Here is a 17,912-nt window from a genome sequence, read left to right as displayed (position 1 = left end):
GCATGATCAGGAAGTGTCATTTTATTTTTTATTTTTTAAAGGCAAAGACAGTCTCTTTCTAATCCATGTCATTACATGACCATAGCCTTTTCTACCAATGGTAGAATGGAGGAACAGCATGACAAAGAAGCTTTGCATGTGAAGATAACGCAAAAAGGGTAATGGCGCAACACGCCTCTTCTCTGCATTTCATTTGCTTTCTCTCTTTATGAGATAAGAAGTACAGCATTTTGTGCATCCTTTGGCCTGCTTCCCCTCCAGCGTACCACAGAAAGTAGGAGCTTTTCTTTGTGACAGAGCCTGGTCCGAAGCCCAGTGGGATCTTTCCAACGCTTTTGCATTTAGCTCCTGAATCTGCTACTACAGATGCGGTGTCCGTGCAATGCCTTATTCTGATTTTTTACCATCAGATGAGAATTGTGTCATTTTAACACACGGTGTTGTGTCCAAGTCAGCCCCCTTACTCCTTCATTCAGTAGAAGCACCTCCAAATTCATGTCACACCATCCATTTCAGAGCCCAGACTCAACCAGGCACACTCTGGAGTCAAGGAGTCGCCTCCTCTCCACGAACACCAGGGAGAGCCTGGGTGCCTGGACTGGGCGCCCAACTTCCTAACAGCACCAAGTGAATCCATTTCAGGATCTTACATGGGACTGCCAATTGCATGTCTAGGAAGGCAGGGACCGGTGGCTGTGGGCATTGCAATGGCTGTCTGAATCACTCAGCACTCCCTTGAATGTCAATGCTGTAGCAGTTGCGACACCTAATTACCCATGTACAGTAGGTGGTCCAAATTGGAGCGCACAGCAGAGCAGCAGATGTGGGTTGCTGCTGTCAGATTAGATTGAGATTAGATAAAGCTTAATAAACACTTTATTTTTGTTAGATTCAACTCTGATTAGTGGCACAAAACAGTATTACAGAAAAGCACAGGCTGGATGAAGAGGCACGGTTAACATTATTATGAAAATCAAGGAAGCGTTTTTACAGAGCAAGACCTTTCTAGTAAGAGGTTATTCCCTGAACTTGACACCTCTTTAGTCTGGAGAACAAGAGACCCCAGAGGAGCTCTTTAGCATGCCAAGCAACTATTTCTTAAGTCTGCCCTTCTTAGCCCTACACATCCCAAGCCATCCAATTTAAATAATCATACATATTTCAACACATTGGTTAAAACTCACATTATTTGCCATCATTATCACGTCTATATTTGTAATAACAAGGGGGTCACAGCACTGTAGAAGTGCTTTACTCCTACAATTTGTCAGGGTTCGTAGTATCAAACCAGCTTCACCTCACAAATGTAACATCACAACTCCTTGCCACCAAGCATCAAATCGTTATCACTGTATTCCAAATATTATGAACTCATGATCACAAGATTTTTGCCCTTCAATCCAGGTAAATTATTCTGGGTCAGATGCCCCTCCTCTGAAACCACAGAGCCTCCAGTCCAGTAGACTTCTCCTGCCTGTAGCATCCAAAGTATTTACCAGAAGCCTTTATTTGGCCCAGACACTTGCAGGAAGATCCATTCGCTTGGGATAAAATTTATTTCTGCACAAGACAGTACAAACCAGTGAGCCAAGTAAATCACATTTAAACCTTATTTTGAAGCTAAAGGAGGAATATGCTCGCTATTGCCCAAGATTGAATCCAACTTTTGCTTTTCAGGACAGGAAAACGGGTGTCAAGATCATTTTTCAGCAGAACAAATATGCAGACTTAGAATATCTAAAATCCTAAATAATCCAAGTTTTCAATAAATGAATGCTTTTCTTTTGTCCTATATTGTTGTCCAGCTGTCAGGCCTGCAAACAGATGACCTCTAGCCAAGCCAAACCAAGCCAAGCCAACATTTTTTTTTTAACTTCCGTGCTTTCTAACCCAGTATTTACAGAATGTAGTGCAACCCCGCTGAGTTTGTTTAGTTCAACTGTCTTCTCCTTGTAGTCTTCCTTTTGCTTTCTCGCCTCCTTTTTATGCAAGCACAGTTAAGGGTGAGTTGGGTGTTTCTGCTTCGGGATTTTGTCTGAGCTACCTGGTCCAACACATCTCCACAGGCATTGCGGATGCCTATGAAAGCCTCCGTATTGCAGTTACCTCCTCAGCTCTGCCACCAGGCAGTGAACAGAATATTCTCTGCCACCTGAAAAGCCCGATGCCAATAAGCAGAGTTTTTTCATAGTTTACACGTTTAGCAACTTGTGTGGCTGTGACCATCAGGGTGCTGCTTAAAATCCTCGTTCTCAAGTCTGTTTGCTGTCTTCTTCCTGGACTGCATTCAAAAGCTCCAAATTGTTGGAGAAAAGCTGAGCAGTGTAATGTTCACAAGGGATTTTTATATTAGTTGCTTCTTAAGATAATGCTACTTATATATATTTTAGTGGAAATGCAGTGGAAAGGGCTGGGGTGGGAAATACAATGCCAGTGGGGAGCACAGTGAAGAATTTCCCCCCTGCTGGCATTGGAGGCTGAGTAGCAGTCGAAGCCAGGCTATGCCTTCAGCAAAGTGAAGTTCACAGTGACGTTTCCTTCATTTGCATTTTTGCTGACACATGAAACAAGGAGCAAAGCACCTCGCCAGACAGAATAGCAGGAACATGGAAAGCTAAAGCAAACCATGTAGCCACAGACGCATTTAGGAGCAGAAAAGAGAACCTGATGGTGCCAGGATAAGCTCACTAACACTCTCGGTAGGTTAATTAAGAAGTAGCGTTAGAGAAATGAGAGAAAAGAAAGAGGTGAGGTCAACCTTCCAGCCATGGGCCAAGTTCCACCTCTATAAGAAGATGGAGAGAACCTGCATCTCCCTGGGGCCTCTTTGCTAGGAGAAGATGATTTTTTCCCTTAATGAAAGCCTAGAGTTTATCTGGTACTGACCTTCGCTGTTTCCCAAACTGTGGGAAACACCACAACGCAATTGGAGGACGATTTGTAGGCATAGGCAATTGCGGTTGCACTTTCCCCTTGCTAATAACAAGCAGGGGGAATTTATTCCCCTGTGAATAAGAGCACAGCTTGTGATACCCTGCCCACCTGTTCTCTTTCATACGTGAGTAGTTCTATTTTTAAATGGTGGGCGCAAAGCAGGGCTTGCACAAGAATAATGCGGAGTGAGCAGAAGAAGCACAGGAAGGTTTTTGTTGGCACCAACCTTCCCATTCTCCTGAGTCACGCTTTATCTGATAGCTGGAATACGGCAGGCCCCGGAGAGTCTGTTTTTCTTTCCCACGCTGCAAGGTTTAGGCAGTAAATAGCTTAAATAAATGCCAGAAGTAGAGTTTCTTTTTAGCTTCATCTGATTTCAGGAAGGCCTTCCTCAGATTATTCCTCCCAGACATGCTGTCCAAGGCAGGACTAGTCCCTGGTGGACCGAGCTATGCTGACCTCTGCAGCTGGCTCCATTTCAGCTTTCTGAAGGTTGGAGATAAAAAATAGAAGAACTGGATCACTACATCCAGACAGTGTTGGGCCTTTCTTTGAGCTGAGTGAGATGCCCGGTTCCTTTTTCAGGACCTATGCCATTACACAGTGGTTAGAGGCCTTCTGCCACCTTTGACTGACCTTTTCTTCTTCTGAAACCGGATAAAAAAGGCACTGACTGTGTGGTAGTTTGAAGGCAATCCTCCTGAGAACTGCCACAGGCAGCAATGCCACCAGAGGGGCAGCGAGCAGCAGCTGCATCCTGTGGTGGGGATGCTGGCCCTGCAGATGGCCAGGCTGAAGTCAGAAGAGGGTGAGCTCCACCTGGCTCTGCTGCCCCTCAGACCTGAAGTGCTGAGAGCCCACAGGATACCCAGTGAAGCCACGCTGCTTCCTCCACTTGTCCCCCAGCCCCAGCCGCCGATTTCTGCTGGCATCCGTTGTCATCAACGTGGAACAAAGAGATCCAGCCCCACCGCCCGCCCCAGGGCTGCCACCCGGGGCTTTAATCAGTGCATGGAGACCCAGGTCAGAGGCATTCCTCCATTCCTCCCGCGCTGCTTTTCAGTGTTTGGCATTGTTTTCCCTCAGAGCTCCGAGCCCTTAGCTTAGAGAGCAGATCCCAGGAGGCTCCCGTTTAAAGATGCTCATGTTCTTGCTGCGTATTCTCAGCAGGAGGGCTTTGATCTTCGTACGTGCCCCTGACAGTCATGTCACCCATGTTGTGCCCATTTGTATTCAAGTGTTTGGCTGCAGTGATGTGGTTTTTCTGTTGTTGTTGCTCTTTGTTTAATTATTTTTTTTTCTTTCTTCATTAAATGTTTTGTTCAGGTTGCCTGCTCCCCCTTGCCCTCCTGCAGAAAAACAGGCATTTTGTGGTGTTTGCTTTGCTTTGTTTCATTGTTTGAGGAGAAATTTCAGTGTTTCACCACCCCCTTTTTTGTGGCTGTTATTTAGAAGTGACACAAATGTGTTTAAAATGGAATTAATGCGGAGGGTGAGTCTTATATGAGGAGAGAAATGGGAGGTGCAAAGAGAACCTAGACAAATGCCAGTGGGAAAAGTTAATGAAACTAGGGAATTACGTGGAAATCAAGAGGATAAATTACAGCAACTTTCTATTGAACTCTGCATTACTGTTTATGATCAAGAAGAAGAGGTACAGACTGTTTTACCCCATTTCCATTAGATCTCTTAGGTAGCCATTGCTTTGCAAATATAGCATTGGACCTGACCTAATCATATAGTGGCAACACGAGGCAGGTTCGTGCTTGGAAGACAGCTGCATGCACGCAGCATCCTCCTGAGCTAAATGTCCCTCAGCTGAATGTCCCCTCGCTTATCATTGAGCACAAAGAGAGGCCTCTGAGAACACTCCACACCTAGCTAGTTCATGTGACATTTAGCAGCCTGGGTCTCCACAATTTCAGGGATCTTTGGACCACGCTCCCCTACATGGTGCCCATCTGCCCTTGTGTCAGTGGGACGGTCAGACTCGCTGCAGGGAGGGAAACATGAGGATGGCATGCCAAAAGAGACAGGAGATTGCTCTCTTGCCTGATATATGTCAGTCTTCAGGGTAATTTTTAGCATTTCTCTGCAAACTGGACATTTTCGTGTAAGCACGTGTGCTGGAGTGTGCCACCTACTACTGATTTCATCCAGTACTTCCTCTTCCAAGCCCCTGTTTTTGATTGCTTGTGGCTCTTCTAAGAGGGCTGAAATTTTCCATGCTCTGTATCATCCTCAGGCTAGCTAATTTGGGGGAATGATAATGAACATATGGCAAAGAGAAAAGAATGTTTAGATGAATAAGGTATGCATACCCACAGATAACATATACCCACATGAAAGATACAGGCAGATAATCAGGAGTGTTTAATTCAGTCAGTTTAGGAAGTTTTCACTGCCTCAGCTGGGAATTACCACTCCTTTGTGGAGGCAGGGAGCCTGCAAGCATGCATGTACCTCGTCCTGAAGGCAAACCAGGTCCCCTCACACCACCCCCTGCTCTGGCTGGAGGAGTGGCAGCTCCTTGAACCTCTCTAATTTGGTTCCCTGCAATTGTGTGGTGGTAAAGTGAAGGGCTTGGCTCACTGCAGCGTGAGTATTGCACATTACAACCTCTACAGATGATAATGCTGAAGTGGAGCGAATCGGTATGTGTCTGATCTTGTGAAAAACTGATAGTCTTCATCATTTATCCTCTTGGCACACATTTCAGTGGTAGGTTAGAGCACATGAGGCGTTGAAAACCAGCGCTCCCTACAGAGAGTCTTTGCCCAGGTGCACCAGTGGGGGCTCTTTGCTGGTGTCTGCACAAACCAGGACCTTGTCCTGGTGTAAGCTGCGGTGACTGCAAGCCAAGAGTGCCACCCGTGGCCCGGTGGGGACCCGGGAGGAAACCGTAGCCCCATCGAAATCAGCTGGAGCTTCGGTGGAGCCAACATCCCTGTGCAGATGCAGAAGTTTCACAATAACCTCCTCTGTTGGGCTTTCAACACGTGCGTGCCATTTTCATGACAAATAAACAAAACTTCCGCGAGGCAGAGACCTCCAGATACACCTCACGCCCGGAGAGCGCGTTAAAAGCTGATGGCGGTGCACGCGGCGAAATGCCGGCCAGCCAGCCTTGGCGGCCCTGGGGAAGTTTCTGAGGTGAGAAAAACACACTTCGGCCCAACATGCAGCGACCAGACGTACAGGCGAGGGTTTATTATTTCTGCAGGGTGCACGGGCGTTCGGCACTCGCCGTGCTCAGGAGCAGAGGCAGCCCCTTCGGCTCGGCTTTGGGAAAAGGCGGCTCTGTGCGGGCCCTGGTACGAGGCAGACAGGAAACATGCCAGACTGCCTCGGCAGGAGGCTGCCTCCAACACGTGCAGGAGGGAACAAGGAACCGCTTAATGATTAATCACTGTCAACCTTTGTTCTCGTTAAAGGCTGGCTTGTCGGACAAGGCTGGTAATGAGGCTCTGTTCTGGGCCTGTTGCTATGTGGTTGTGCAAGGGCTGGAGCCGATCCCCGCTCCGTGCAAGGCGCAGCTTCCACTTTGCCCAATTTTAACGGGTTTGGGTGGAAAGGTTGTTGTGAGAGTGCCTGCTAGTGGCTATAGGGCTGTGCGGCTCCCCAGCAAGCAGCCTCCTCCTGCCTGGGGATTACGGCGAGACGGCAAATAAATCACCGACGGCTGGAAATCAGTTCACAGGGATCTCAGCAGTGAGCAGCTTGCTTGGCGGTGCTCAGAAGGCAAAAAGCTATAAAGGGTTTCTATGAAGAACTACATAAATAGCTATCTATCTGTAAAACTCCTTTGGTTTCTCATCAAAAGTGGGATCGACTCCTTCGAGATAGCAGATCACCCATTTTTAGCTAGGAGTTTGTGCAATGTATCTGTTTTTGTTATTTTTACATATAAATTTCTTAAATATTATAGGTTTACATCTGATGGAAAATGCAGAAATGTTGCAGGAGTCAAAAAAAAAATAAAAAAAAGAAATAAAAAAAAGAAAAATAGGAGGGAAAAGCTTTTGAAACATCCCTTGGTTTTGCCCTCTTGCAGTCCCGTGGGACTGTGCAGGCGAGCACAGCTCCTCGGCTGGCCTGCAGGTGACTGCAAGGGAGATCCAGGGGTAACGGTGGTGGATGATAGGATGATGGATGGGGGCTTAGCAGAGCAATGCCAGATTTCCTGCTCTACCGTGCCGTTTAGGAAATGGCACTCTCTGCGTGGCAGCATGCTGCACCCCAGGAAGACACCCGCGCTACCTTGAAGAGCTGGTGCAGGTAGCTCCTGGATGCAAATAGGAGCAAAGTCCTTCCTGGGCAAGCACAGCTGGTTGCACAGCAGGAATAGTGCTCTCAGACACATTTTGGGCCCAGTGGAGGGTTCGGTGCAACTTGGTGGCAGTTGTTTGGGGCAGCCCCACGTGGTGACCCACCTCCCTTTCGGTGAGTCAGAAAACCCTGCCCTTTTAAAAAGCGTGGCTGTCTGGCTGTCCCAGCAGCTGGCTGTGCTGAAGAACATCTCCCTCTGCAAGCTGGGTGCCTGCTGGAGGTGTCCCCCAGCCTTGTCACTTCACTGGAGCTGCAAAAACGAGGCACGGGCTCCCCACTGTCACGATCTTTTCCAGCGTCGCAGCATCTGGGGCGATAGGCCCACGATTCCTCTTTGAGCTCCACTGTTTGGAGGACTGACACAGCATGTGCTTCTTTTCCCTGGTTGGATGAAGGCACAAGTATTTCTGGCAGATAGCCTGGGCTTGTGAAATTGCCAGCGCTGGTGTCCGTGATTCCTCGTGCATGTGCCTTGAAAACATGGTTGGCCCTGAGTGTATTTGTCCTGAGAGCTCAGATGGTCCGAGGAGAAAAACACAGGAGATGGCCTCACGTGGCTGAGCCAGCTTCTTATAAACACTCCACAAAATTACTTAATGGAAATATTTTGCACTCCTCACCCAGCTGTATCTCTAGATATTGGACATAGAAAAACAGGTCTTGGGATCTTGCAATTTTCAGTTTTTTTCCAAATGCTATTTCCTCTAATTTTGGCTAACTGAGAGGCTCAAATACACGTATGACTGTGATTTTGCTAGAAACCGTAAAGCCCTCTCTGGCAGGGTATTAGATGAAATTCAACCTGTAACAATGCCTTCTGCGTGATTAACTCAAAAGGCTTTTGGGTCATTCTGTACAGCATCCTTAAAAAGCAGTTCACCAGTGCTAGGTTGTTCACACCCGCTCTGCCAGGCATCTCACTTAGGTGTGACTACAGGCATCTAAAATTAGGAGTGTCAGGGAATGTTCCTATCATCTAATTTGGGCTCCTAGCTTGGTTGTCTAAATTAGGCACCTAGAGCCTAATTATACAGCCTGGTCCCTCTCTGTAGTGAAGGGAGGGCTCTGGAAGGCATTTTGGGGGAATCTGATGGAAGTCAGAGAGCTCAGCTCAGAGGAGATGCACTTTGGTGCTGTTACGTGCCCATATGGAAAAAGGATGAACGAGCCTGAGGTGCTCGGAGAGATACCGAACAAGCAATGAGGCAAGGCAGAATCAGGCTGGCTGCACTTCTGCCCGGTCTGTGTTATTTCCAGCCCCGATACGTAAATGAGATCCTCAGCTGTTGCAAATCGCCCCAACCTCGGGAGCTGCCTGGGGCTCTCGCAGCGTACCCTGGCGCGGGAAGCAGCCCTCTGCATTCCAGTCCCGAGTGGGAGTTATTCCTAAAAATAAGAAAACGCTCTTGCTTTTTTTTTTTTCTCAGTAGAGCTGAAAGAGCTCTTACTCTGCAGGCAGCCTGCCACGGCCCTGCCGCTGTTTGGTTTCCCTGTCTGAGGCCAGGACATGGTACCTGGGGTCGAGACGTCCATGGAAAGCCCAGCACTTTGCAGAAGGGTGTCTGTGCGTGCACGAGATGCAGCAGAAAAGAGATGGCTCAGAGATTTTTTTTTTTTTTTTTTTTGTGTAAGCGTGGTACTGCTCTGAGCTCGGCCCTGGGAGCCACTGGAGAAGCTGAATTTTGGGCTGTGGGAAGGAGGATGCCAGCAGAAGCAGGGGAGGTGCACACCAGGGGCTCACAGAGGAACAAAAGGCAAAGGACGGGTCACTGGGTGGACACAAATTCACCCAGCTCCTCCCCTGGGAAGTGCTGGGGAAGCAGCTCTTGGTGAGGCACACAGCAGTCAGTGAGTGGGCTTCGGTGAATAATTCGGAGCCTGTCGCTTTTTTTTCTTTTAATTCCTCGTTTCTTGAATCCAGAAGGGAAGGGAAGGGAAGGGAAGGGAAGGGAAGGGAAGGGAAGGGAAGGGAAGGGAAGGGAAGGGAAGGGAAGGGAAGGGAAGGGAAGGGAAGGGAAGGGAAGGGAAGGGAAGGGAAGGGAAGGGAAGGGAAGGGAAGGGAAGGGAAGGGAAGGGAAGGGAAGGGAAGGGAAGGGAAGGGAAGGGAAGGGAAGGGAAGGGAAGGGAAGGGAAGGGAAGGGAAGGGAAGGGAAGGGAAGGGAAGGGAAGGGAAGGGAAGGGAAGGGAAGGGAAGGGAAGGGAAGGGAAGGGAAGGGAAGGGAAGGGAAGGGAAGGGAAGGGAAGGGAAGGGAAGGGAAGGGAAGGGAAGGGAAGGGAAGGGAAGGGAAGGGAAGGGAAGGGAAGGGAAGGGAAGGGAAGGGAAGGGAAGGGAAGGGAAGGGAAGGGAAAGGAAAGGAAAGGAAAGGAAAGGAAAGGAAAGGAAAGGAAAGGAAAGGAAAGGAAAGGAAAGGAAAGGAAAGGAAAGGAAAGGAAAGGAAAGGAAAGGAAAGGAAAGGAAAGGAAAGGAAAGGAAAGGAAAGGAAAGGAAAGGAAAGGAAAGGAAAGGAAAGGAAAGGAAAGGAAAGGAAAGGAAAGGAAAGGAAAGGAAAGGAAAGGAAAGGGAAGGAAAGGGAAGGAAAGGGAAGGAAAGGGAAGGAAAGGGATAAATGTTTGTATAAATACAAGTCAGCTGCATCAGGGAAAGTGAGAAGCAAACCCAGTTTTCAATGTTTTGATTTACTGCTAATTTAAACATTTGAGCAAAATGTTCTTTGTGATGCTTGCAGACAAACCCCCAGTTGTGCTACCAGCTCTGCAGTGCTTTCACTGCCCCTGCTGCTCTTCCTGCTTCTCCTTGCTCCTGTACCTCGCAGTAACACCAGGGAGGGCTCTGCCTTGGCACCCCGAGCACTGCTGTGGCTGTACCCCAGCACCAGGGACGTGGGGGCAACCTCAGAGGTGTGGAGCTGTAGCAGAGCAGGCTATGGTGTGGGATGGCATGGTTTGGTGAGAGCAGGGTAGCTGCAACCCCAATCTGCTTTGCCCTTGCATGGAGGGTAGCATGCTTTGTCCAGGCACAGGGGCAGAGTGCCGTGTCACTGGTGGCATGTCAGGGACGCCTTCAGGTCTGTGGGGATGTGAGTGAGGGGCAGAGCAAGGTGTGGGAAGGGGGATGCTGGCACACAGCTAGCCCCCGGAGCTGTTCTGCCCTCTCCTGCCTCATCACTGCTACAGAAGAGCAGACGAGGATCACACCACAGCCTCACAGGCTCACGCCAACATTTCACAAACAGCAGAGAAAGGACTGAATGCAAAAAAACAAACTGGCTCCAAGTTCTCGATTTATACTGTTTTCTCAGGGCCCTTTTGCCAAGCAGCCAGAGCTTTGCGCCAGTTGCTGTTAGAGAAAAGCTTTCTTTTATAGGTAGTGTGAATGGACACTGCCCAGTTTATCTGAAAACAAAGTCCCTTCCCACAGCTCACATGAGCTGGCAGGGGATGAGGGAGAGAGAGAAGGTTGGGCTCTGTTGCTGATTTTTTTTTTAGGCTGGACTACGAAGGCGCATTTGGTGGAGCCTGCATTATCTGTGCTAAAGCACAGCAGATGAAACCTATTAATGGATGTAACATGTGGCCGGGTTCAAGCTAGAGTGTCATTTGAATATAGGAGTCAAAGCCAATTTATTGTAACATATTTTTCTTTTCAAAATATTTTAAGAAAGACAAAAAAGTTTGCGCAACAACTTGGCAAGCAGGTCTGTTGAGAGGAGGTATTTTCTATCTTGCAGCTAACATAAGGGCTGAAAAATGTGGCAATGCCGAGCAGTCCTGGATTCCTTCTGGAACTGAAGGAAAGTGTGCGGGATATAATTGTGTAAGAGCCCAATAAATTTTCGAGGGTGGGTTTGTAACACTGCCTTGGGGGCTGCAGGTGGCTCCAGCAGAAAGTCATGGTTTTTATTTCGTTAAGAGACGTCAAATACTTTTATCTAGCTAGCTATGCACTCGTGCGGCCCCATCTAAAAGCCACGGAATTATTTTAAGATAGAAATAACCATAACAATCGCTGTGTTTCTTCCATGCCAGATGGTATAAAGATAAGTTGGATTAGTTTGCAGTGTGCATGTTACTGTGTGTGAGGGGGTGCGTCTGTGTGCTGAAGGCACTGAGCAAAAACTAAGGCACAGAAATGAGCTTCCCAAGGGTTTTCAGAGCGATCTGCATCGGTGCCCCGTGGTCTTTAGGGTATGGGTAGGCTGCCCGGCCAGTCCTAATTTCCTTGGGTGCCTTGGGAGGCAATGGCCTTGGAGCAGAGCTTCCCCAAGGTAGTGCCCAGATGCTGGGACCGCTCCTTGAGACTGAGCTGGGGCCTTCCAGGCAGCACCAAACTGCAGTTTTCTTCGATTCCTGAGCTCTGGGACAATTGTACTGCTGGCTGGTAGGTTGGACAGGATCCAGCAGTGGGGTTCCTACAGGGAATTGCACCAAAGCAGCCAGAAAAACAATGTTTCTCTAAACTGTCGTGATCTCCCCAATCTCTGCTATTTTCTGTGCAGCTGGGCAGCTAAGAAATATCTGACTGCTGAGTGACAGCCAACACAGGCTGAATGTTTTTATGGGCTAACACATTCTTGTGTGCGGACTGAGAAAGCTCTTTCCCACATGCGGTGAAGGTCCAAGTACCAAACCCTGGTGGAGCAAGTAGACAGAAAACATATTGTGCCAAGAGAAACCACGGGTGAAAGAAAATGAACAGCATATTGTCATCCCAGGTCTGTTTGGATCCTGGATGTTCATGGTCTGGAGTTCCCAAGTACCTTCCCCATTGCCTCGTGAGATGACTTTTTGCCATCCCTTCCTCATGAAGCTGCCCATGGGGAAGAGGAAGCAGATCTAGGTCCATAGCAAAGACTGGGGAGACCCTAAAACCTTTAAAGACTCGTCCAGTTACACATTTGTTTTACCAAGGAAGCTGGCAAGCTCTAAGCCCATTTATTGAACCCTGTGCTAATGGGAGACAATTAGCAATCTCTCAGTGATTGCTCTCATGAGGGAGGTGAAGGGACAAATGGAAACAGCACCACTCACCCCACCGCAAAGTCACAGCTTGTGACTCCTGTGTTTTCTAACAATAGATGTCACTTCCAGCAACGAGGCTCTTCCAGCAACGAGGCTCTAAACAATCCTTGCTGCTGCTCACCAGATGGTAGGAGCCAGCAGATGCAGAGTTTGTTCCCTTGTGGTCAAACAGCCTGCCATGCGGCCCAGTGGAAGTTTCCGGAAAGGTCCCCAGGACGGCTCAGTTACTTCTGTTAGCGTTTCCCAAGCTCCTGGTACAACGCTGAGGTTTGCCACTGGAACCACCTGGCAAGTTTTCAAAGTCTTCCACGAGCGATAAAGTTACCCCATCACTTTCTTATTTTGTCGAAGCCTTTGTGTCGGTCACTTGTCCTGAGCGTCTGTGGGCTGTGTCCTGTACTTGAGCAAATTGCATAAAAAGGTTTATTTCCTTTTCTTGATGCTTGTTATTATTTTCATCCTTCACAAACCATTTCTTCTGTTTCAGGATCAACACTCTGTGGTAGGCCAGGGATCTGGCCCCACTCCAAGCTCCAGTTCTTGCTCAAATCCAAACACTGGAAGTGGTTACATGAACTCATCCCAGCAATCAATGTTGAATCAGCAACTGATGGAAAAGAAACAGGCTCTGCAACGGCAAATGATGGAGCAAAAACAACTCCTTCTACAGCAGCAGATGTTGGCAGAAGCTGTAAGTTTTCCAATCCCTTATTTTATAGGGAAAAAAAAAAAAAAAAAGATTTTCATGATTTTCATGGAAACAATAGAAAAGAAAGCTAAGACAGGGAGAAGAAAGCCCACAAGACTTTGAGGTCATTTTGGCAAAGCCTAGACCTTTTAGAGTGTGCCTCATATTTTTCAGCACTTTGCTAAGCCCTTTTGAAACCTACTTGGGTTTATGTGAAACAACTCAAGTATCTGAGCTACTGTTGCTTCATTATAAGAACAGTATAAGCATATGCTAAATTCAAGGCGTATGAATATTTTCAGTTGTTTCTCAAGTAAGGTAAGCTAAGATGCACTGTGACACTGCTTTGACCACAGAAGAAAGCTGACTTACAGGCCCTGCAACCTAGGCAGCATGGTATGAAGTGCTTGTGTGTAAACAAAGATTGGGTACACTGATTTTAGTGTTCAAGACAAAATTATGTGCTTGGCTGGGATCGTCCATGAGTCTTCCTTTCTCCATTTCTCTTTATGCATTTCCAGATATTTGTAACCAGTTCTTCTCTGTCCCTCGGTATCTGAGAGAGCAATTGGGAGTTCCTAGTCATTTTCTGAGGCATGATCTTGTTGGGAAAGATAAATGCTATAACTCACTAGTTTTGTTCCACGAAAATAGCACTGCTATTGATATCACACAAACTGAGTCCTCTGAAGGTGCTTCATGACCCATCAGCAGTGCAGTGGGACCATCTGCCCAAAACAGTATCACATGCTCTGTGCACACTCATCTTCACCATTCCTCCATAGTTCTGCTTGCCAAAGCATGGAGAAGAAAAGTCCTAGAGGAGCAGAGCCTCTCATGTCCTTTGGGCAAGCAGAAAGTAACACTTGTGACCTGCTGCAGCTAGGGAAGGGCTGCAGGGAGGATGCTGGAGAAGGATGGAGGTGACACTGCCACCTACTTTGCTTCCCCCACGCTGCAGTGGCAGCAGACCCCCAGGCTATGGCTTATGTAGGACAGCCTACAGGGTAGACCCTATCATGCTGGCCTGGTATTTTGAATCCAAACTTTCTTTTCTCTATAAAAACATAAGTTCAGAAATACTGGCATACTTAGTGAATGATGTTGAATAATTAAAGAACACAGAAATGGAAAAACATCCATGGTTTTATGTGGATGTTTTCAAAGCAGAAATGATTCAGATTTTATAGATAATATCTCGTTGTTTACAAATGTATTTCCATTCCAAAAATACAATTTAAAAAGCTCGAGTTTGAAGTTAAGGACTTCATTTGCCCTATAAAGGAAATATTTGTTGGCTTTTTAATTTATGCAGAAAAGAACTGAAGTGTCAAGTCACCTCTGTGCTGCGGTTTTCTGCAGAATTTTTATCAGAATGAAAATGTAATTGCTCATATAGCTATTTTAAAAAATAAGTAAAAGCTAAAAAGAAATTAAAATAGCTCTACAGAATGAGATTTTTAGATCAGTTTGCATCTGCTTTTGTGTTGTGGACATAGAAATACACACAAAGCCGAGCTGTAGTTTTTGCAGGTATCACAGGGATTTCCTGGAAGTTAACTTGCCTTTCTTCTTTGCAAGGGTTTGGGCTGGCTGCTATGTTGATACAAGCCCTATAAATCTTAATCAGGCCACTCACTCCCAGAATGTGTTAGGGAAATGCCTAAGTACCACAAGAAAGGCTCTTCCCTCTGCTTTTTTAAGAGCCCCTGGCAAAAGAAAAAAAAAATAAATCACAAGAGAGTCCACTTGTGTGCTGTTTCGGGCACCTGAATGACTCTGATCGGCTTCAGACACCTGCCAGGCTCTTCCACATGGATGGGCTGGTTTGATGTTCAGGCAACTCCAAGTTCCCTGAGGCAAATACAGGCACGGGTTGCACCTGCTGGTGGTTCACTGGATGCCCTCAGCCTCTGCCCATGTGGAAATGTCATTTCCCTTCCTGCCCAGGCTGGGGTGCACCTGGGGGAGAGCCTTTGAGATGGCTTCCTCAACAACTTCTTCAGCCCTCCAAGCACAAAGCACAGGCCCAGTGGGCTGCAGAGAAGTGGGTGAAGCGTGACCAGTAAGCATGACACCAGGAGGCACATACACACCAGCAATGTGACAAATTCGTGACTGAGGTGGTCAGAGTCACGTTTTCCTGCCATGGTGCCTCATATTGCAAAATCATAATCCCAGAATCCCAGATTAATTCAGGTGGGAAGGGACCTCTGGGTCCATCTGGTCCAACCCCTGCTCAAGCAGGGACACCCAGAGCAGGCCGCCTGGGGCCACGGCAAGGAGATTTTGAGGGAGGGAGACCCCACAGCCTCTGGGCAGCCTGTGCCAGGGCTCCATCACCCACCCAGCACAGAAGTGGTGCCTGGTGGTCAGAGGGAGCCTCCTGTGTGCCAGTTTGTGTCCATTGCCTCTTGCCCTGGCACTGGGCACCACTGACAAGAGCCTGGCCCCATCCTCTGTGCTCCCTCCCTTCAGGTGTTCACAGACACTGATGAGATCCCCCTGAGCCTCCTCTTCTCCAGGCTGAGCAGCCCCATCTCTCTCAGCCTCCTCTCACAGAAGTGCTCCAGTGCCTTTATCATCTTGGTGGCCCTAAATCCCTGTCCCTGTTGTACTGGGGAGCCCAGAGCTACTCTGGGTGCAGCCTCACCAAGAAGTCCTTGGGCAGTAACACTGCAGACACCAAGTCACAGCGTCAGGGTCCAGGAACAGGAACGGCTTCACCTCATGCTGCTGACTCCAGTGCCCACACTTAATCACAGAACGATTTGAGTTGGAAGGGATCATGGCTTGGGTTTCTATCTTTTCTTCACTGGACATGTGCTGCTGCAGGCCCAAAACTAAAAATGTCCCCTACTACTTGGCCTTTTCAGCTTTCTTTTCGCACTGCCCTTTCCCCAGTGTTTGTACTCCTGGTGTAAGAGGTAAGACAGTGCTGTGTACGTGTATAGGGAAGCACAGGGCAGTGGTGAGTGGTATGAACAACAACCATCCCAGCACAGTCCTTGCCAAACCCTGGCCATGTCTCCTGCCAGCATCCCTGGTGAGGAAAGATATGAGAGATGACAAAGGAATGGGTTTTGTTGATTTTTGTGGCAGCTCCTCCAATGTAGGAAGAAGAAAAAGAGGGAGGGATGGGACAAAGCATGTTTAATGGCAAGCTGAAATCCCTGAAATCCTCTTTGCCAGCTGTGCACATCAGCTGGTCAGCCTGGGTGGAATGGGCTGGTGAATATTGACGCAGCCAAGGGGCAGGTGTGGTCCTTGCAGGTCTGGTCCTCGCGCTCTCCAGCTGCATCCCGGCTGCGTGTTTGGGTTGGACCTGGGTGTTTGCTCTGCCTCTGTGCTCTCTGTTTTTCTCTGTAAGCAAACCCAGCTGCACAGGCGGGGAGGGAGCCATGGGGAACCATCATCCCCTCTGTCTGATAAGTAAGGGGAGCAGGATGGTGCGGATGCGAGATGTGAGACTTTGTACTGCTGTGCAGACATGGCCGATGTTCTCAGAGGCTGAGCAGCTCTCAGAGATTTTAAAGAAAGCTAGAACAGGCTCAAACACAAGACAATCAGCAGAAAGATTTCCATACAGGCTTCAGTGTGTGACGGCACAGGTTTGCAGATGCCACTGAAATCCTCTCCCGTGGACCAGAGAGGATAAAGGGAAGAAACACTTCAGCTTGTACATACTGAGAAAAGAAAGAGGCAGGTAAAACACAGAGCCGGGAAAAAAATAAAGAAAAGCAAATGAATCTATTTCTACTTTCATCCTCTAGGAGAAAATCACTCCACAAGATCAGCTGAACAGACACTTGACGCGACCGCCACCGGATTATAAAGACCAAAGAAGGAACGTGGTCAATATGCAACAAGCAAACCAATATCCTGGTAAGTGCCCATCTGCTAAATGAAACTCTTTCCTTCCTTCCAGTTGCAGGACCATCCAGAAAAGCTGAGCATGTGCTGATAACAGGGGGTTGATTTTCTAGGTATCAGTGCAGTGAGTGCTGGCTGCTGCTCCCATGCTGTTTGCCTTACTGCCCCCACCACTGAGATGGATGGGCTGGAGAAGCAGCTGGTGGGTCATCAGGGCTGACACTGCACCTCTCAGGCACAGGGAAGGAGAGGGTGGTGCTCATCCCTTTAGCACTGCCTGGGGCTGATGTGCACCCAGACACTTGATATAGAGGTGTCTTTGTGAATGTGCAGCCTCGCTCCATCCAGATGTTTCACATACATGGTACATCTTGCTTCAGAGAGTAAGCTGAGGAACATGCCTCCCTTCAAATGGTAGATCACGTACAGCACGAGGACCCCTATATTGATGTTTAAGTATTTCCTGTGTCACCACCATAGGCAACCAGTGACCATCTGAACTTTTGATTCATTTTTTTTTAATATGCCATGGTGTGGCCTCAGTGCTGCTCTACAAGCAGCATTTCAACAGGCCAGTCAACCAGTAGGGTGAAAGCCCCTGCTTTCAGCCACAACTGCCCAGGGCAGAAAACTCCTAGCAACTCAGGACAGGGCTTTAGTTTCACCTCCTCAGCTCCTTGGAGAGCCTACTTGGACAGGACTGCATGCTTGGCTTTTCATGCTGCTCACTTTGCTGGTTAGCTGCAGGCTGCTCAGAGTGTGAAGGAAGAGTAAGGAAAAATTTCTGGAAAAAGAGAGAGGGTCTTGGGAATGCAGCAGATGGGATCAGAGGATGTTCTTTATCCTGCAAAGTGTCTGTGCATTTAAATATAAAGGGATCCTTTGCCTTCTAGTGTTGTTTGTATACAACACACTGAGGGGAAAAAAGAGGTTTTGGTTTGTTTGTTTTTCTGTAACTGTTGGCTGTGCAAATTCTGCAGGGATCTGAGCAATTCCTTCCTACCTGTCCTTTGTAGCAGAATGTTTTCACCTTGTTTTGTTTTCAGTGGGTTCCCAACTGCAGCTGGCT

At 48.0% G+C, this 17,912-nt stretch overlaps 1 protein-coding gene across 1 annotated transcript in view; it reads left to right on the top strand.

The window, feature by feature from the left end:
- MAML2 (mastermind like transcriptional coactivator 2) overlaps positions 1-17,912 on the top strand; it is a 208,686-nt gene that overhangs the window by 181,686 nt on the left and 9,088 nt on the right. The window contains exons 3-4 of the mRNA XM_084504130.1: positions 12,770-12,973; positions 16,744-16,855. Of these exons, the coding sequence (XP_084360256.1) occupies positions 12,770-12,973; positions 16,744-16,855 (316 nt within the window). The remainder of the gene's footprint in view (positions 1-12,769; positions 12,974-16,743; positions 16,856-17,912) is intronic.

Source organism: Aythya ferina, assembly GCF_964211825.1.
Source record: "Aythya ferina genome assembly, chromosome: 1".
In the NCBI taxonomy this organism is placed as follows: Eukaryota; Metazoa; Chordata; class Aves; order Anseriformes; family Anatidae; genus Aythya; species Aythya ferina.
The sequence above is the reverse complement of the archived record's forward strand: the minus strand, read 5'-3'. Positions and strand labels throughout refer to the sequence as shown.